The 21,690-nt window shown below is 42.7% G+C and overlaps 1 protein-coding gene across 1 annotated transcript in view; it reads left to right on the plus strand.

Moving 5' to 3' along the window:
* FMN2 (formin 2) overlaps positions 1 to 21,690 on the plus strand; it is a 528,461-nt gene that overhangs the window by 370,502 nt on the left and 136,269 nt on the right. The window contains exon 12 of the mRNA XM_069769445.1: positions 13,919 to 13,978. Coding sequence (XP_069625546.1) covers positions 13,919 to 13,978 — 60 coding nt within the window. The remainder of the gene's footprint in view (positions 1 to 13,918; positions 13,979 to 21,690) is intronic.

Raw genomic sequence — 21,690 nt, forward strand, 5'->3', positions numbered from 1 at the left:
TCATGAATAGTTTATACGACCCCTTGGGGTTCGTAGCTCCAGTAACCATCCAAGGGAAGCTGATGCTCAGGGACTTCACCCAAGACACTACTGATTGGGATGATCCACTTCCAGCAGAAAAGGCTGACCTGTGGGCAGAGTGGAGGAAATCTCTTGAAGCCCTGACCAACCTTCATGTGAAACGACCGTATGCTCCTGTGCCATCCACAGAGGTCAAAACGCAAACACTTTGTATTTTCTGTGATGCATCAGTCAAAGCGATTGCAGCAGTAGCATACCTCAAATCCACAGACATAAGCGGACAATGCCATATCGGGTTCGTTATGAGTCGGACGAAATTGGCACCACTTCGTGAACACACGATACCCAGACTGGAACTCTGTGCTGCTGTCCTCGCAGTTGAGTTGGCCGAACTGATCTCGGATGCGATGAGGCTGAAGATCAAGGATGCAGAGTTCTACACCGATAGCAAGGTAGTACTGGGGTCCATCTGTAATGAGACACGACGTTTCTACGTCTACGTCAGCAACCGGGTACTTCGGATAAGAAGATCCACCGGCCCTAATCAGTGGCACTACGTACCTACTCACCACAATCCCGCAGACCACGTGACTAGATCCGTTGCTCCCAGTCATCTGAAGGACACTTCATAGTTCACAGGTCCTACCTCTTTGTACCGTTCGATGTCCCACATCAGCAGGCCTGAAACTTTCGAACTTGTGGGTCCAGACACAGACGAAGAGATCCGACCTCAAGTGTCTGCTCTACATACAGATATTTCAAGCTGCCACCTCGAATCTCACCGGTTCAGCAGGTTCTCCACCTGGAAGTCACTCGTTCGAGCTATAGCTTGTCTATTTCATGTAACCCAGTCCTACAAGACAGCACTTTCTAGTGATTCTGGAGATCCATCCATCCTTACTCCTGCAATGTTACTCACACAGAAAACCTGTGTCCCGAAAGCTCCACTCGGAGAATTCAATGACAAAGACCTCTACAGACGACAATGGAGGCAAGTACAAAGCGTGTCCAACATCTTCTGGGATAGATGGAGGAAACAGTATCTCTCCACTCTGCAAACCAGGACAAAGTGGCAGAAAGAACGCTCAAACATTCAATCTGGTGATGTTGTACTCGTCAAAGACAGTCAGTCACATCGGAACGAGTGGCCACTCGGCCTAGTCATTAAGACCCTTCCCAGTAAAGATGGGAAAGTACGGAAAGTAGAGGTCAGAGTGTGCAAGCTTGGGGAGAACAAACTGTTCCTCAGGCCCGTTACCGAGCGTGTATTATTATTTTCCCCAAAAGAACCTAATTGTGGCATCTATTGACGCCAAGCGGGGAGTGTTCTGCCCATCTTATTGTGCAGAAAGTTAATTATCTTGTAATTCAAGTTGTGGCCACTGGAGGTCATCAGTTGCCTACTTTTCATGTTGTTTACCAACCTTTCACTCAGAACAGCAATGTCTTCTGGGTAAGTTCCGCCCTCATTCTTTTTGTGGAAGACAAACTTCAGTGCCATTTTTCCTCAGATCTGCAGAGAGGCACACGTGCTCCTGTCTCGCTTACTTTCTTACCCCTGTCCTAACGGATCTCGTTTTTCACCAGTCATCCACTATGATCAGCCATCCACTATGATCAGTCATCCACTATGATCAGTCATTCACTGTGATTATTCACTGAACATCCACCTTGTACATCAACATCATTCACTATTCGATCATCTACTATGAATACTGTCCACCATTGTTGTTCAACGTTATAGTTTTGGTTATCATCAGCCTAATAAATAAGACTTAAGCATCAACACAGTCTGTTTACTGGGATGTGGATGAAGGTTTAGCCGTATGTTGGAATCCACACAGCATCCTACGTGGAGGAAGACAGAACATTGAGACTGCCCCTCCCAAGGCCAATAGAAAGTCAAAGTAACATGATTAATGCAATAAATAAGTATGACAATTGCTGATGAAGGTCAAAGCAATGTGTACAGGTGCCGACAGTGACTCGATATAAATCCCAACAATACACATAAATGATGTACCTAAATACACACCTTCAAAATAGCAACAAGCCAAACTATACCATAACTACCATACACCAATTTTGCCCTATAGTGGGCAGACGGCCACTAAATTAGCTATCTGCAAGGTGCAGGTATCACTGATAGCACTCGCACAAGCCGTAGAACCATGCTGTGCAAAATCACAGGGTGGCTAATACAAACCCAGAACAGCGCATGGTGCATGTAAAAAAGCCTGGGAGCCCGTGGAGATGCCCGACGCGTGTCGCCACCGCAAGGTGGCTTCGTCAGGGGCTGGAGATGTAGTTAGCCACGTATTCTGAAATACATAATCAAATAATGAAGAATAAACAGCAGCTGCGATTATTACCTCAAATTATAAAGCTTGCTAGGGACCTACTTCCGGTACGCCGAAGAGAAGGCATGCTGGGTTCACCTCCCGGTTACATACAGAGTACTTCCTAAGTCCAATATGCGCATGATCACTGACGTCATACTAGTACAGCAGCATAGTGAAGGCTAGCCTTCACCATGGTAACATGCATCGCTCACAGCTACATCCTAAGTCCGATATGGAGACCACTGCGCATGATCATTGACGTCATACTAGTACAGCTGCGCAGTGAAGGCAAGCCTTTACCATGGTAACATACACCGCTCACAGAAACATTGAGTCTGCGCACCAAAACCCAGCACAACCTAAAGTGGGACTGGTACTATAAGTTTGAAGACGTACACAATTACACGGCAGTATACACAGCTAATGTGAACGAGCCTGTGAGGTTTTATGCCAGATGGCAAGATTTTAATGAGAGCTGACATACACATATCCCCCTGTAAAATATTCTATCACGATATGCATATTAACATCATAAAGATACAGCTGCGCAGTGAAAACAAGCCTTTACCTTGGCAACAAAAACTGATCACAACTACATTACATCTATGCACCGAAACACACCACACCTAAAAGTGAGACTAGTATTATAGATACAGAGATACAGAGAATTAAAAGGCAGTATGTACAGCTTGTGTAGGAGGATCTATAGAGTTTATACCAGACAAACAAGATTTAGTAGTAGCGGACTTGCGCATATCCCCCTATCGGAACTTAAACGTAGGAAATTCAGCGGCGATATACACAGCTAATAAGACAAGGTTTTAAAGGGTTTACCTACATATGAATTTTAGTGAACAAAAACGATGCTACTAGATCCCTCTAGTTGCCCATGATACTAAGAGTCTAGATTCTAGACTTCAAGACATAACGGAGATTGCGTACCAATAAGAGAGGGTTACAGAGTTAATCTGCCAATGAGCACAGCAAGTAGAAAAATCCATTATACCCAAATCATAACCAAAGCTATGAGCCTCAATAAAGAACGTTTAATGTACAATTATAGAAATACTCAAATCCTGAATATAATATTCAGATAAACCCCTCAAGGAGGCACGTATATCAAGCTATATAAGATGGATAGGTACCAAAATCAAATTGTAAAGCCCTTGAGACAGGGGAGCAATTAGTCCCTCGTCCCAATCATCTCCACGGGTATGCCCCAGTCAAAAGGCACATGAACATAGGGCAATGATACACAGAACAGAAGGTCTAATATATTACCTTACTAAGTAGGCCCAGGAACAAAAAACCGGACCCAATAGATGGCATACAGATATAAGGATATAAACCCAAGCCCTGACCTAGCTCGCACTTGCTCTTGGGCATAGAAAAACTCCTTGAAACCCCACGGTGTCAGGGGATCTAGTATAATCCTGATATGTGACGAACGCAAGGTTACATCAAAAATATTCAAACATCTGATACAAAACTATAATTAATGAAGATGGTAGTAATTCAGTGGAGTCTCGGCTTGAAGAACTAGAAGTTTCCACACCACCAAAACCGTGGATTTTAAGGTTCAATCATCACAGTGGAAAAAGACGCCATTAAACGATCTGAAGACCTAAAATGATGAAAAAAATTGGGGTAAGAGAAGATGTCCCAAACAACTCATATGAATCACACTTGCTTGTAGAAACCGGAGAAAAGCAAGTCCTCATTGAGTCCCCCAGGTGAGAGACTACGAAGGTTGAATATCCATTTTGATTCTCATCTTAACAGTTCAAGAGTGATGTTGCCACCTCTAATATCTGTCTGTACAGCCTCCAAACCCAACACCCTAAGGTCCACGCTAGAACCATTATGTACCTGTAGAAAGTGTGATGCCACTGGGGTCAGCGTTTTGCCTTTTGCCAGGTCAATTTTGGCGGTGTTGATGCTGGAGAGATGTTGTTGTACTCTACGCCTAAGTTCTTGACTTGTCTGACCCACATAGATTTTAGGACTCTTACAAACCAGACCATAGATCAGGTTTTATGACCTACAGTTGAAAAAAGTGTTGGAGAATATTCGTGACATTAGGGTAGGAAGAGAAATGTTCTGACTACTAATAGTTAGATGACAAATACTACATCCGCCGCAGGCAAAAATTCCCCTCAATCGCAAACCCCTTTCCAAACTTTGAGTAGGTCTCTTAATGTGGCTATGACAAAGTGAGTCTTTGAGTGATTGAGCTTTCCTAGCTACCAAAGTAGGCTTAGGGGCTATATGAGGTGCCAATTTAGGTTCATTTACCAGGATTCGAGGGGTTCAAGAGAGGCCTGGATGTCTTCCTGGGGCAGAACAATATTGTATCATACAATTAGGTTCTGTAGAAGGACGTAGATCTGGGGATTTATTATGATGGAATATAGGCTGAACTGGATGGACAAATGTCTTTTTTCGGCCTTACTAACTATGATTCCACAATATCTTGATAAAATGCCCCGAAGTGCCTGCCACTGATTGTTGTACATTGTTATCAGGCCTAACTGTCTGGATTTGTCCCGCATCCGTGGATTTAAGAGGGGTGCCCGTTCTGAATCCCTGGCTGATATAAAGGCTCTTGTAATTACCTTCTTGGGGTACCCTCTATCCTTGAAGCGATTGGTCAGACCTCTAGCTTGAGTCAGGAAGTCTTGCTGAGTCGAACAGTTCCGCTTTAGATGAAAAAATTGCCCCTTTGGAATGCCTTTCCTGAGGTGTTCTGGACGGAAGCTTGAATAACGGAGAATGTTATTGGTTGATGTGGGTTTTGGATATAATGTAGTCATCACACGTAAATATTTGATTGTAAGATTTAAATCCAAAAATTCAGCAACCAAACCTGAAAAATTGGCTGTAAGATGAATGTTCAAATTATTACTATTTAAATTGTCAACGAAGTTCTTACATTCATCAAGAGATCCCGTCCAAAATAAGAGCACGTCGTCAATGTAGCGAAACCACTTGAAAACGTGTTTTTGAAATTCAGGTAAAACATACACCTGAGCTTGGGGTGCCATCAGAAAAATGCTCAAGTTTCCCATTAACTTCCATTATAATACTCTTGACTCGGGTCAAGAACCCGAACATTGCAATTTGTTTGACTCGCTTAATGAGCACATAAGCATTTTAGTGTTCTCTCATCGCTAGTGCACACCTTTCAATAAATCAGGAGTGCCTGAAAAGTGGTATGCTCTCTGTTCGCCTTGCTATAAAGCTTGCTGTAATTAGGGATTGGAATAAGACTTCTGGCATATACAGTAAGGTACACCACAGCTCGCCATGAATTAGATGAGCTTTGGCTCATCGTGAAAAAGGCAAACGTCACAACACTTTTGGGCAATTCCACAAACTTTTTGCGACTTTCAAAGCAATTTACGCTAGAATTCTGTCCCGCTGTACTTCTATTGACTCTGTACATGTTTGAAATCCACATCATATCAATTTTTCTTGTGGGTACGCTGAATTTTATTTGAACACTTTGCCCACCATAGACTTGCCTTCGTTGCAGAAAATCTGTAGGTGAAAAATGCATGTAATCCACACATGACTGTATCAATAAAGTTTTGTCAAAGCCAAATATCTGGGAGTATCAAAAACAAAGCAGCTTTACTTAAAGTGTGATACACCAAAAAAAGACAAAAAAGTAGGTGTCCAAAAATTAGTTAAAAAAGCATGAAAAAAGCACCTTGCGTACCTATCTTTAACATGGTGTACGCAGGGACATGCGTTTGTATGCGTTCACATGCGAAACTATCTTACCACCTGCAAAATCACTAATGTATAAAAGGGGGTGTGGAGACAGGTAGTCCATTACTCTGAAGACTGGATGGAAGCAGAAGACTCTCGACGGAAGCACAAGACTGGTTGTCTCCTGATGCTGGTATCTCTCTTGGTGCTGGCGTCTCTCCAGGTGCTGCCATCTGTCTCTGGTGCTGGCGTCTCTCCTGATACTGCCATCTGTCTCTGGTGCTGCCGTCTCTCCTGGTGCTCCCATCTGTCTCTTGTGCTGGCGTCTCTCCTGGTGCTGCTGTCCTGGTGAGGACAACACTGACTTTTTAAGTATAGAATCTTTGAAAATGTCTGTCTCTCTTCATTTTTCTTTCTGTTCCTTTAGACTGGTTGTCTCCTGGTGCTGCTATCTCTCCTGGTGCTGGCGTCTCTACTGGTGCTGCCATCTGTCTCTGGTGCTGGCGTCTCTCCTGGTGCTGCTGGCCTGGTGAGGACAACACTGGCTATGTAAGTATAGAACCTTTGAAAATGTCTGTCTCTCTTAACTTTTCTTTCTGTTCCTTTAGACTGGTTGCCTCCTGGTGCTGCCATCTGTCTCTGGTGTTGGCGTCTCTCCTGGTGCTGCCATCTGTCTCCTGGTGCTTCCATCTCTCCTGGTGCTGCCGTCTGTCCCTTGCCTGTGCTGACTGCTGTGCTGTTGTACTACTGACTGTAATGTAAGTATTGGTGTCCATGGATTTTTTTTGGCTACATAGTTTAGTCGTAGTTTAGTCGTAGTTTAGTCATAGTCATAGTTTAATTTTTCTTCTCTGTTCTTTTCTGTAGTGTTTCACTTGACTGCTGCCTGCGCTTCCAACATGTCCTCCTCCAGTGAAGCCTCCCAGAGTAAACTTGGCCCTGATTATGTAATCACATTTGATATACTAATTGGTATGCATTGACTGGCAATACTATACATGTGGTAAATCCTGTATTTTCTTTACAGGTAGCTGACAGTGCAAAAGAGCAAGAGAGTGGAAATGAAGCTTCCCAGGGTTGTCGGACTCAAGTTTGTGAGAAGGAAAGACGGGGTGTAAGTATTCTTTTCATCAGAGTTGTAATAGAATTTGTTTGCAGTTTTACTTAAAAATCCTTTTTTTCTATTCTATAGATATTCTATAGATCTATAGGTTCCACAATGGGAAGAAGCCATCTTGGAAATTGACAACGAACAATTGATCAATCTTGTGCAAGAGCGAGTACCGTTGTAGGACACCCGTGACCATCAGCAGTTCGACAATGTGGTGATTCGACGACTCTGGGATGAAGTGGCAACATCGCTGATGGATGATTAGGACCATGCGACGCCACATGCCAGAAATTATTTTGGTAAGTATTGCAATGTGGTCTTTCGTGGTGAACCTGTTAATGTACAGTATAGACCAAAAGTTTGGACACACCTTCTCATTTAAAGATTTTTCTGAATTTTCATGACTATGAAAATTGTACATTCACACTGAAGGCATAAAACTATGAATTATATTAAACACGTGGAATTATATACTTAACAAAAAAGTGCGAAGCAACTGAAAATATGTCTTATATTCTAGGTTCTTTAAAGTAGCCACCTTTTGCTTTGATGACTGCTTTTCACACTCTTGGCATTCTCTTGATGAGTTTCAAGAGGTAGTCACCGGAATGGTTTTCACTTCACAGGTGTGCCCTGTCAGGTTTAATAAGTGGGATTTATTGCCGTTTAAATGGAGTTGGGACCATCAGTTGTGTTGTGCAGAAGTCTGGTGGATACACAGCTGATAGTCCTACTGAATAAACTGTTAGAATTTGTACTATGGCAAGAAAAAAGTAGCTAAGTAAAGAAAAACGATTGGCCACCATTACTTTAAGAAATGAAGGTCAGTCAGTCTGAAAAATTGGGAAAACTTTGAAAGTGTCCCCAAGTGCAGTGGCAAAAAACCATCAAGCGCTACAAAGAAACTGGCTCACATGAGGACCGCCCCAGGAAAGGAAGACCAAGAGTCACCTCTGCTTCTGAGGATAAGTTTATCCGAGTCACCAGCCTCAGAAATTGCAGGTTAACAGCAGCTCAGATTAGAGACCAGGTCAATGCCACACGGAGTTCTAGCAGTATACACATCTCTATAACAACTGTTAAGAGGAGACTTTGTGCAGCAGGCCTTCATGGTAAAATAGCTGCTAGGAAACCACTGCTAAGAACAGGCAACAAGCAAAAGAGACTTTTTTGGGCTAAAGAACACACACTTTGGTCTGATGAGTCCAAATTTAAGATCTTTGGTTCCAACCACCGTGTCTTTGTGCGACGCATAAAAGGTGAACGGACTCTACATGCCTGGTTCCCACCGTGAAGCATGGAGGAGGAGGTGTGATGGTGTGGGGGTGCTTTGCTGGTGACACTGTTGGGGATTTATTCAAAATTGAAGGCATACTGAACCAGCATGGCTACCACAGCATTGGTATTATAGCAGCATGTAGCGGCATGGTATTCCATCTGGTTTGCGTTTAGTTGGACCATCATTAATTTTTCAACAGGACAATGACCCCAAACACACCTCCAGGCTGTGTAAGGGCTATTTGACCAAGAAGGAGAGTGATGGGGTGCTACGCCAGATGACCTGGCCTCCACAGTCACCTGACCTGAACCCAATCGAGATGGTTTGGGGTGAGCTAAACTGCAGAGTGAAGGCAAAAGGGCCAACAAGTGCTAAGCATCTCTGGGAACTCCTTCAAGATTGTTGGAAGACCATTCCCGGTAATTACCTCTTGAAGCTCATAAAGAGAATGCCAAAAGTGTGCAAAGCAGTCATCACACTTTTTTGTTAAGTAGATAATTCCACATGTGTTAATTCATAGTTTTGATGCCTTCAGTGTGAATGTACAATTTTCATAGTCATGAAAATACAGAAAAATCTTTAAAGTAGAAGGTGTGTCCAAACTTTCTGTCTGTACTGTATGTGCATTGTTTTACAATAATTTTTTTTCCTTTTTTTTACCCCTTCACAGAGAAGAGTATCAAAATCCGTTGGCGTTCCATGAAAGACCACTTCAACAAGGACATCAGAGAGGAGATTTGGGTTCAAAGTGGTGCTGCTCGAAGGTTAAGAAAATATAATTTACACCAAAACCTTGGATTTCTGAGGCCTGCGCTTGCTCAGCAAGCATAAGTATCTTTTGTGGTGCGTAGTTTTTTTTTTTTTTCTAAACTAATGTTTTGCTTTTATTTTTCACACAGAACCTGGTGCAGCACAGCGCAACCTGGATCATCCTCTGTTGAAGCGGCCCCTCATCGACCAGCCAATGACCAGACGCAGTCCCAATCATCCACCAGCGATGGAGCAACCTGGCAGGCTTCACAGATTGGGGAACAGGCAGCTGGTTCATCTGCTTGTCCCCTCTCCCAGCCCTCTTCCTCTGCTTTAGTTGGGTCTTTTCATCAGCGGCAGAGGGCCTGGGAGAAGCCAGGCATGCCTGAGTTTATGCATTTAAGCTCAGTCTTCCAGGATGGGATTAAGGTGCTTGCTGATAGACTGAAGAGTGGGTTCACCCATGTGAACACACTTTTACAGGATGTCAACAAACTCCTTGACCGCCTGGAAGCCAACCTTGAGAGACCGGCGAGACATTTCTTTTCATCAATAGAGCGGAGCGTGTCGGAAAACCTTACGCCTCAACTCCAGCTGAACATCATGCAGGCCTGCAAGGCTGTTTACAGCCACACATTACAGCAGCAGCAGTCCCAAAGCTACAATCCACAGGCTGGAGGATATTACCAGCAGCCAAACATCTACTTTACAACTCCCACAGCACCGAACTATCCTCCAGTACCGCTTCCTGTTCACAGATCCACCACGCTGCCAATTCCAGCACCCCTGCAGCCAGCAGTATCCATGGCACTGCCCATTCCATCACCCCTGCAGCCAGTAGTATCCACGACACTGCCCATCACAGCACCACGCCAGAACACTAAAGAGGCCACCACTCCCAGTCAGCCAAGAATACAAATAACCAGGACAAAGCCCCGGAGCCACAAAATATGCCAAGATTGGACCCACCACCTCCACCCTCAACTACCAATGTGTCACTACCTTCCCTTGTGCCTGTGTCTGTCCCTTCCAGTTTGTCTATCCATTCCCATGATTCCTCTGTGTCGTCTATCCCCGATGTGTCCACTCCCATCCACGATCCAATCCTTCAATTTGTTGCCCCTTACCCTGTAACCCCTACCTTATCAACTACCACCCAATCCTCACATCTCCACACCCCCAAGGTCCTCCCATCTCACCCTCAGATATACCCCTATCCTAAACCCCCCATCCTGGACCCAAACACCCCTATCCTAAACCCATTTTTTGTTAAATTTTGTTAAATAAAATTAGTATTTTTTGCCACAATATCTGTGTTTTCATTTTATCTTTATGCGCTGCCGCTGCAAACACACACAGGTGTGTATTGTATTGTTGAGGGAACTTGTAAGTTTACCTGGAGGTATTTTAATATTTGAGTAAGCAAAAATTACAGGTACATTGTAAAATTAAAAGTAGATTTTAACATTAAAAGTACATTGTAAAATTACAGGTAAATTTTAAAATTACCTGCACATTTGAATAGGTACATTTTAACATTACAGGGACATTTTAACATTAAAGGAAAATTTAACTTTGCGGCTTAAAGGGAACCTGTCACCCTGAAAATCGCGGGTGAGGTAAGCCCACTGGCATCAGGGGCTTATCTACAGCATTCTGTAATGCTGTAGATAAGCCCCCGATGTTACCTGAAAGAGGAGAAAAAGACGTTAGATTATACTCACCCAGGGGCGGTCCCGCTGCTGGTCCGGTCGGATGGGTGTCTCTGGTCCGATGCGGCGCCCCCCATCTTCATTCCAAGACGTCCTCTTCTGATCTTCAGCCACGGCTCCGGCGCAGGCGTACTTTGCCCTGTTGAGGGCAGAACAAAGTACTGCAGTGCACAGGCGCCAGAAAGGTCAGAGAGGCCTGGCGCCTGCGCACTGCAGTACTTTGCTCTGCCCTCAACAGGGCAGACAAAGTACGCCGGAGCCGGAGCCGTGGCTGAAGATCAGAAGAGGACTTCTTGGAATGAAGATGGGAGGCGCCGCAGCGGACCAGAGACGCCCATCCGACCGGACCAGCAGCGGGACTGCCCCTGTGTGAGTATAATCTAACGTCTTTTTCTCCTCTTTCAGGTAACATTGGGGGCTTATCTACAGCATTACAGAATGCTGTAGATAAGCCCCTGATGCTGGTGGGCTTACCTCACCCGCGATTTTCGGGGTGACAGGTTCCCTTTAAACCATTCCATCTTGCTATGCAACACGTTTATTATCAGAAACAAAATAAGCAGCAAACTTATCTCTCATCTGAGCAACTTCCACCGAAGTCCTCAGAGGGTGATCTTGGTAATCACGCAATGAAACAGGTTCCTCAGGTTCTAAGTTTGGTTGCTCTTTCCCATGATGTAGTTGTGCAGAAGAACAGAAGCTTTCACAACCTCATCAATAGTCTCAGTTTTTAGATAAATGGATGTTCCCAAAATGCGCCATTTAGAAACCAGCAATCCAAAGGCACACTCAACAGTTCTTCTTGCCCTTGTCAGTCGGCAGTTTTAAATCTTTTTTGTGTGATTTAAGTCCCGACTTGAGTATGGTTTGATGAGGTTGGCACACATTTGGAACGCTTCATCCCCAACCACAACAAATGGCATTGGTGGTTGACCCATATCAGAGTTTTTGAAAGTCTGTGAGTCATTTCCTCGTCCATATGAGCCAATGTCCACGGCGACAAATTTACACTCAGCATCTGCAATTGCCATTAGAACAATGGAAAAGTATTTTTTATAATTGAAATATTCAGTTCCACTTCCAGCAGGTTTCAGAATCTAAATGTGTTTGCTATCCACAACCCCCACACAGTTAGGAAAGTTACAAATGTGGGTGTCTGATGTCAAGGAAAAGCTACTGTGAAGCATTTTAAATATCTAACACATGCATATAAACAATGGAAAGGCATGCCAAAACGCATACAAACGCATGCACACGCAACTCTTTTTGGCATCATGTGTAAGATGATGTGGATAAAAAACACTGCATAAGCATGCGTTTTTGCATGCGTTTGCGCATGCGGATGATACTCTGCGGACTGAAACGCTAACGCTAATTTCCATCAATATTGTCATTCTGTCTGTCATCCATGTGAGATGTGTGGAATTAATTTTTATACATATACTTTCAATAATATGAATGATCAATTAATTTCCTAGGTTAATAATGGCAATGTATCCATAAAAATCAGATGCCACACTGATGTTTTGTATGGGATACGATTTTTTTCCACTCCCACAGACTTGAAAGGGTGATTGTCATCCAAGACTCAGAAGAGAAAAATGTGCATGCTACGATTTTTTCACATGGACACTCCGTCTGTGGAAAAAAAAAACTGTCATCTGAACAGCCGTATTAAATAAAACAGTGCTGTCAAATTTTTACTCTAAGGCTGAGGACACACTAGCATATGGCATCCGATGCGAGAGCATTAGAAGTGATATGCTAATGACCCTCGGCTCCTGCTCTGCTGTGAGTGGGAGCCGAGTGTCATGCATCTGTGCTCCAAGCATCTCGCACAGAGAAGATGAGAGCACAGCTGCGGAGGAGGCGGAGAAAGTGATTTCTCCATCTCCTCTGCTATCGGCATATATCGCACCGCACTCGGATGATAGCCGAGAGATGTGCGTTGTGCCACTCGCACCCATAGACTTGTATGGGTGTGAGTGAGCCAAGACTTGGCTGAGTCTTGGTGCCAATCGCAGCATGCTGTGATTGTTCTCGCATGCCAATTTGGCATGTGAAAATAATTGCTGATGTAATCCGCCCCATAAATTAATAGTGGTCCGAGTGCTATGTGATGTTTTCTGGCATAGCACTCGTCCATATTCTACGCTAGTGTGACCCTGGCTTAAGAGCCCACATCTGTGTTATACACTCATCTGAACGAACTCTAAAAGTAAGTGTTTTTGACCTGAGAGAAATGTGAAAAACATCAAAAAGTGCATTTCTTGCCTAAATATGGTTGAATGTATTAAAGGGAACCTGTCACCCCCAAAATTGAAGATGAGCTGTGGCCACCGGCATCAGGGGCTTATCTACAGCATTCTGTAATGCTGTAGATAAGCTCCCGATGTAACCTGAAAGATGAGAAAAAGACGTTAGATTATACTCACCCAGGGACAGTCAGGTCCAATGGGCGTCGCGGTCCGGTCCGGGGCCTCCTATCTTCTTACGAAGATGTGTGCTTTGTCTGTCCTGTTGAGGGCAGAGCAAAGTACTGCAGTGCGCAGGCGCCAGGAAAGGTCAGAGAGGCCCAGCGCCTGCGCACTGTAGTACTTTGATCTGCCCTCAACAGGGCAGACAAAGTACGCCTGCAGCAGAGTAGCAGCGTGAAGACAAGAAGAGGATGTCATCCTATGAAGATGGGAGGCCCCGGACCGGACCACGACGCCCATTGGATCCGACCAGTCCTCAAGTGAGTATAATCTAACCTCTTTTTCTCATCTTTCAGGTTACATCGAGGGCTTATCTACAGCATTACAGAATGCAGTAGATAAGCCCCTGATGCCGGTGGGCTTAGCTCATCTTCAATTTTGGGGGTGACAGGATTCCTTTAACTTTTCAAATGTTTAAATCTAAAGCAGTTTTTATGAGATGTTGGAAGGAAATACAATCATTTTACCAGAGCAGTTACTAAAATAATGTTTTTTTTCTCTTTTTGCTTTAGGATAACAGCAGGAATTTGCTTTCATATGTTGTTTCCTACTACTTACGCCACTTTGATGATGTAAGTCTGATTGATTTGTTACTTTTCATATATTTACAGTAACTCAATAATTTAAAAAAATATATAGTTTATGGCTTCAAGGAGCTGAATTTCACAAGCTTGCAGATAACCCATTGTATTTCTTAGGACTGCTGCTGAAGCTAAAGGGAACCTATCGGCTCAAAAATGCTATTTACCTGTAGATCTAGTTGTAATCTGTAGGAAAATAGCATTTTCAATTAAAGCTATTCTGATTGCCGGAACATGGATTGACTGTCTGCCCGGCAAACATACTGCAGAGTAGAATTTACAATTTCACAAGAGTCAAATGTGCTAAAAAAATCACAACATTTTATTGTTACACAAAGTTATAATCAAACTGGACAAATAATAATATATGAATATTATGGGTACATATGTGATTAGATCCCTGGGTTAAAAAGGCAGGAGAATAGGTCAGGACATGATAAACTCTAAATTGAATAAATGAGAATTCTTTTTTATGTTATACGTTTATATGATAAAAAACGTATCAGTACACTGATGCCTAGACTAAAATGTTGCACTTTACTTCCCAGTAAGGGCAACATATACAATATATTGTTCCCATGTAGTGGGACCACAGTCCAGTGTCTGTTGAATAGCAGAAAACTTACATTGAACGCAATGCATATTATAAAAGCAGTATATTAGAAAGTGTTTACCAATAGTGTCTGTCCTGCCTGGACTGCAGCCACGTTCCCCTGAGGATGCCCCCTGAGGACACAACATCAATGCAAAACACAGCTTAATCTGTAAGGTCGAATTCATGTCTGAAAAAAAAGAGACTTCTGATCAACATGTTGAATCAATTTTTTGTACCCGTTTTTGCTCCATTTGTCTATTTTTAGCATCCATATATCCTCCATCTTCTTGTGTGGAAAAGAAAACTGATGGAGGTATCCTAGGATTCTACTAGGAAGGCCTCATTCACATGTCAGTTTTTCTCACGTGCATGCTTTTTGTATTTTTCACAGATAGCATTTATACCCATGATAGTGAATGGGACCATTTATATGTCTGTTTTTGTTCACCGAACAAGCATTCCATGCAAAACTGTGGATACTTGTCTAAGTATGATCTGAGTGTTGTGTCAAACATTGTCAGTGCAAGTCTATGGTTTAGGGTTCTTTTCCATTTGCGAGAAACACGTCCGTGTCTCGCATGTGAAAACCAAGCTCTGGCGCCGGCACTCCAGAGCGGAGCGTGCGGCCGCATAGCAACACACGGAGCTGCACGCTCCGCTCCAAAGTGACGGCGCCAGAGCTTGGTTTTCACATGCGAGTGTCTCGTGTTCCTCGCAAATGGAAAAGATCCCATATTGAAAAAATCAGAAAGCGCTCAGATACTCTGCAGGTGAGGCCCAATTTTCCTAGAATGCTAGGTAGGAGAAGGTGGAGAACTTTTTTCACATTCGAGAAAAACTGATCAAAATTGGACCAAACTCTGATGAAAATCACTGATAGGCCGGAGTCACACTAAGCGTATGGAAAATCGGTCCGAGTCTTCCTGCCGAGAGTCGCACAAGTGTTCTCCATATGGTCATCCCTGTTTAATGCGTTTGCAATGCGATGATGCAATTTTCTCGCATCTATGACATCCGTATGACATCCGTATGACATGCATATGGCTTTACATTTCTCACCGATTTTCCCCATTGAATTTAATGGTTCAGTGGGCTGAAATTAGGAAAATGTGTGCGTATTTGTTGCAAGCTAGATGACTGGTCCATGTGGTGTCCAAGTTTTTCACGCACCCATAGGCTTGCATTGGCGAGTCTCGGATGATACACGCGTACATTTGCAGAATGCTGAGATTTTACATGCACGTCGAATATGGCTGAGAAAAGATATGGTGATGTGAGCTGCCCCATAGATTAACACTGGTCCGAGTGCTATGCGATGTTTTCTCGCATAGCACTCGTCTGTATTCTACGGTAGTGTGACTCCGGCCATAAAGCGGTGTTGGTTTTCTCATACGTGAAATAAAACTAACATGTAAATGAGACCTATAGCTGGAGTCACACTACTGATTTTAAAATCGGTACGATTTTGTTCCTGCAAAGTTGGACAAGTGTAATGCAAATGTCATGCGTTTTTCATGTGAGTACAATCTGAATGTTCACACCTAGCATCCGCATGCAGTGCGAAAGGAATATTTCAAAGGAAATATTCTTCAAAACATATATATATATGCATACACACAGCTACCCCCTGGCTTGCACAGAATGCAATAATACAAAGAAAAAAACACAAAAATTGAGCTTGACTTGAGTTGGTACACATGCAGCACATAAACGCATGTTCACATTGGCCATAAGTGTTTCATTTAGAAACAATACTAATGTTTTAACTCAGGAAGAGTTCAGAAATCAATATTTTGTGGAATGACTATGATTTTTAATCACAGCTTTCATGCGTCTTGGCATGCTTTCCACCAGTCTTTCATACTGCTTCTTTCACAAAAATGTAAGCAGTTCTTCTTTGTTTGATGGCTTGTGACTATCCATCATCCTCTTGATTACATTCCAGAGGTTTTCAATTGGGTTCAGGTCTGGAGATTGGGCTGCCCATGACAGGGTTTTGATGTGGTGGTCTCTTAATTTTTGCCAGAGCTGTATATATCTATGTATTCTATGTGTATATATCTATTATATCTATCTTATTCTAACCTGTCACGCTGTGATTTTTACAGTAAATGGCAGATGAATCGTCGGCTTTTCATCTATCTATGTAATATATATGTGTGTGTCACTGATATCTATATGTCTATCTAATCTATGTATATATATCTATTCTATTCTAATCTGTCACTCTGTGATTTTACTGTACGTGGCTGCTGTATTGCCAACTTTTCCAAGGACATCTGTGGGTAAAAATCGGACAGCACTCACATGGTCTGAGTGCTGTGCGATTTTTTTTTTTTTTCTCGCACCCATTGACCTCTATTGTGGAATTCTGGAATGCGATCCAATTTCCGTTAATAATTGCAGCATGCTGCGATTTTTTTTTTCCTGTACAATCGTAATCCGATCCAAACTGGAAAAAAAAACACACAATTTTTCCTTTTTTACAGAACAAGGGTCGTCATTTGGATTGAGCGTATAATAAACTATTACAACACCCTGTGTATTTATTTCAATATAATACTTTTTTCCTAATGTGTGTGTGTGTGTGTTTTTTTTAACCATTTACTACTATTGGATTAATAATGGACAGGTGTCATAATTGACGCCTCTCCATTATTAACCAGGCTTAATGTCACCTTACAATAGCAAGGTGGCATTAACCCTTTATTACCCCATATCCCACCCCTACACGGGAATGGGAAGAGAGTGGCCAAGTACCAGAATAGGCGCATCTTACAGATGTGCCTTTTCTGGGGTGGCTGGGGGCAGATGTTTTTAGCCGGGGGGGGGGGGGGGGGGGGGGGGCAATAACCATGGTCCCTCTCTAGGCTATTAATATCTGCCCTCAGTCACTGGCTTTACAACTCTGGCGGAGAAAATGGCGCGGGAGCCCAAGCCAATTTCTTCCGTAATTTAACCCTTTATTTTAACAGTTAGAACCACCAAATTTTACACAAAGACACTTCTTACATTAGTAGTCAAAAATATGTAATAAAATAAGATATATGAAATGTTTTACTGTATGTAAATCATGTCTCATATCCTGTCGGGTTTGGGAGGAGATAGCAAAAGCCGGCAATTGAATTACCGGCTTTTCTGCTATCTATCTCTGTATTAAATCTATATATATATATATATATATATATATATATATATATATACCTGTACCTATTCTATGTGTATATATCTATTCTAATCTGTCAGTGTGATTTTACTGTACACAGCACTGATTTGCCGGCTTTTCAAAGGACACCGGTGCGTAAAAATCAGACAGCAATATGGATGTCATACGGATGTTGCGGAAAAAAATCACATGACACTCGCATGGCACTCGCATGACACTCGCAAGACAAACGCATAGTTTTTATCCGTTTTTTTTGGTCCATAAATCGGACCGTTTTTTTCCTCTCAAGTGGAAAAGAGCCCTAACTGTGAAAAACTGGAATCACTAGGATCTCATTGAGGAATGTTCGTACTGCGTTTTTTTGCTGAGCTTTTAGAACATAAGTTTTTCAAAATCCTACTAAACAGACTCAACAGTTCTCAAAAACCAGGTTTATTCTTTGAAAATTCAGCAAGAACCTTTGTGTGAACGCACTGTGAGGCTATGTGTACAAGTTGCGGATTGGTGTGCGGATTTTTCCGCACTGTTTTTGCAAAATCCGCAGGTAAACCATACTGCGGATTACCTCCGGATTTACCATGGTTTCTGTTCGGTTTCCTATTGAGGAGCAGGTGTAAACCGCTGTGGAATCCGCACAAAGAATTGACATGCTGCAGAAAAAACATGGTACTGTACAACGCATGGAAAACAGCTGCAGATCCGCATTGTCAAATCTGTGGATCCGCAGCAAAATCCGCAACGTGTGCACATAGCTTAAGGGCTTGTTCGGATGAACAAATGAAACATCCGTGTGCTATCCGTGTGCTATCTGTCTGCAAAGCTCAAAGCATACAGACAGCACATTGACCAATGCAGATCAGTGTGAAAGTTAATATTAAATTTTTTTACCCAGACCAGTGCTCTAGGTTAAAAAAAAAATTGCTGCATTCAGTATTGTGATCTGGATTAGACTCTCCCATTATAAGTCAATGGATGTGTTTAAAGCGGGTCACATACAGGTTATCATCTGTAGTCAATGCATTTTTCATGGATAAATTACAATTATAAAACTGTGAAACTGTGTTTGTCCTTTTATTATTTATGAAATTGTTTATGAAAACCTCTTAAAGGGCCTCTGTCACCCCCTCCAGCCGTTATAAACTAAAAGAGCCACCTTGTGCAGCAGTAATGCTGCATTCTAACAAAGTGGCTCTTTTAGTTTTTGGTGCATTTATTCCCAAAATAAAGCGTTTTATAACTGCTCCAAAATACCTGTCTTTAGACAGGGAGGCAGGTCTTAACTCCCCTACTTGAAACGCCACACTGCCGTCACTCAAATCTTCAGGGGCGCCGGGCGCCGCCCCCTCCGCTATTTTCCCATGAAATCTGGCGCTGGCGCTGTTTAGTACTGGCTGGTGCAGGCGCAGTCTGCAAGACTGGATGTGACGTCAGACGTCCAGAGCTCACTGGTATTTTGGAGAAGTTATAAAATGCTTTATTTTGGAAATAAATGCACCAAAAACTAAAAGAGCTACCTTGTTAGAATGCAGCATTACTGCTGCACAAGGTGGCTCTTTTAGTTTATAACGGCTGGAGGGAGTGACAGTGGCCCTTTAACCGGTCAAATTACATGCTAACATACTGCCCCTTCTTTGTTATCACCTTGACAATTTGGGCATCCATTGAACTTGTGAGTTTTTTAAGGCTATGTGCACACGTTGCGGATTTGTTGCGAATCCGCAGCGTTTTTGCTGTGCAGAATTGCACCAAATCCGCAAAGGATTGCTCAAGCAACGTTAATCAATGGGAATCCAGAATTGGTGTGTACATGCTGCAGAAAATTCTGTCCTGATTCTCAGCATTTTATTTTCCACAGCATGTCAATTCTTTTTGCAGATCTGCAGCGTTTCTGCACCCATTGACTTACATTGAGTCAGTCAAATCCACAGCCAAACCACAGGTATAATAAAGGTTTGCGGATTTGCTGCAGATTTGCACGCCAAAAATTCTGCAAAAAGGAAGGAGGAAGAGTGTGTGGGCGAAGAATGTGTGTGAGTGGAGAATATGCGTGAGCGGAGAATATTTGCGTGTCTGTCTGTGTCCGTCTACGGGTGTCTGTCTACGGGTGTCTGTGTGTATAGCCAGGTGTCATCTGATGGGACTACTACTCCCATCCAGCTATGTCTTCTGTCACATATAACAGTGACAGCATGAGCCGATGATGGGACAGTAGTCACATCATCCGGGGACTGTGTTCAATTGTAAAACAAAACAAAAACATTCATGCTCACCAACACCTAATACCCGACGCCCGTGTCTCCTGCAACAAAAATAAAATAATAAACCACCATATACTCCCTGTCCACGGTAGTCCAGGTAATTTAGACTGTCCCACAATGATCTCACATGTAGAACAGTCACATCGGGAGATGTGACTGCTCTATCCGGCCTTCGGTGATACACTGATAGGAGGTAATTCCCCCCCCCCCGCAGAGTATCACTGCACTGCCGTGAGAATTCACCAGAGTACATCAGCTGATCAGCTCCAGTTCTTACTTGCAGCACCGTTGCATGAGAAATTTCTCATTCGATTTTATAGGGGCACCCCATGTAAATTTTTATCTGGGGTTCCCCTGTAAACTAGCCAGTAAAAGCTAAGCAAACATCTGTGAGCTGATTATTATTATTATTATTATTAATTATTGTTATAGCGCTATTTATTCCATGGCGCTGTACATGTGAGGAGGGGTATACATAATAAAAACAAGTACAATAATCTTAAACAATACAAGTCATAACTGGGACAGGAGGAGTGAGAACCCTGCCCGCGAAGGCTCACAATCTACAAGGGATGGATGAGAATACAGTAGGTGAAGATAGAGCTGATATTAATAGCCTGGGAACCTTTAAGGCTATTTTCTCCTTCCCAGAATGTTAACATCAGCCCTCAACCAGCAGAGTGAAAGCCGATGGCTAAGAAAATTATGCGGGAGCTCACGCAATTTAAATTTTTTTTTTTTTTTAAATCAACAGATATTGTGTTTCATTAAGATTTTGTGTCTGTGTGTGTTTTATTTAACTTTTTATGTACCATTATATTAATGAGGGTATCTGGCTGACACTTGTTCATTACTAAACCTTGGGCTTGGTATTGTATGTGTGTGTGTATATATATATATATATATATATATATATATATATATATATATATTGTACTATCCGGCTTCGCCCGGGTTAATAACTGCTGTTAGCGAAATAGAATGTGTTAACAAAAATTTATTCATGTCTGCAACACTCGCTTCCCTCTCCTCAGAAAGTTCATTGGCCCTTGGGGAAGCAGCTCTTGTTTTCTTGTCTGCAAGCCTCGCTTCCCTCTGCTCAGAAAGTTCATTGGCTCTTGAGGAAGCAGCTGCTGTTCTCATGTGTGTCAGCCTTGTTTCTTGGTCTTCACATTTTTCATTGGCCCGTAATGCAGCTTTTCTTTTTCCATCAACTGACATTCGTGCCATGGAATTCCTTTTCTTATGAGGAATTATTGTGGTAAAAATAGTCTGTAACTGGCAGTTTCTATATCCTCTCACATAGAAGTAATGTGATTGACATCAGCCACCAACATACCCTGACTGACATGCTATTTTTTCACACAAGCTTTGTTATACTGAGAATGTCCTTTGTTGCCTATATTAACCAATCAGAGCTCAGATTATTTAACTGTAGCAAAATAGAAACTAAGCTGTGATTGGTTGCTATTGGCAGCCTGATAAATCCCCAGCCAACAGGAAGCCCTCCCCCCTGGCAGTATATATTAGCTCACACATACACATAAGAGAAAGGTCATGTGACTGACAGCTGCCGTATTTCCTATATGGTACATTTGTTGCTCTTGTAGTTTGTCTGCTTATTAATAAGATTTTTATTTTTGAAGGATAATACCAGACTTGTGTGTGTTTTAGGGCAAGTTTC

Source organism: Ranitomeya imitator, chromosome 5 (genome assembly GCF_032444005.1).
Source record: "Ranitomeya imitator isolate aRanImi1 chromosome 5, aRanImi1.pri, whole genome shotgun sequence".
NCBI classification, from domain to species: domain Eukaryota; kingdom Metazoa; phylum Chordata; class Amphibia; order Anura; family Dendrobatidae; genus Ranitomeya; species Ranitomeya imitator.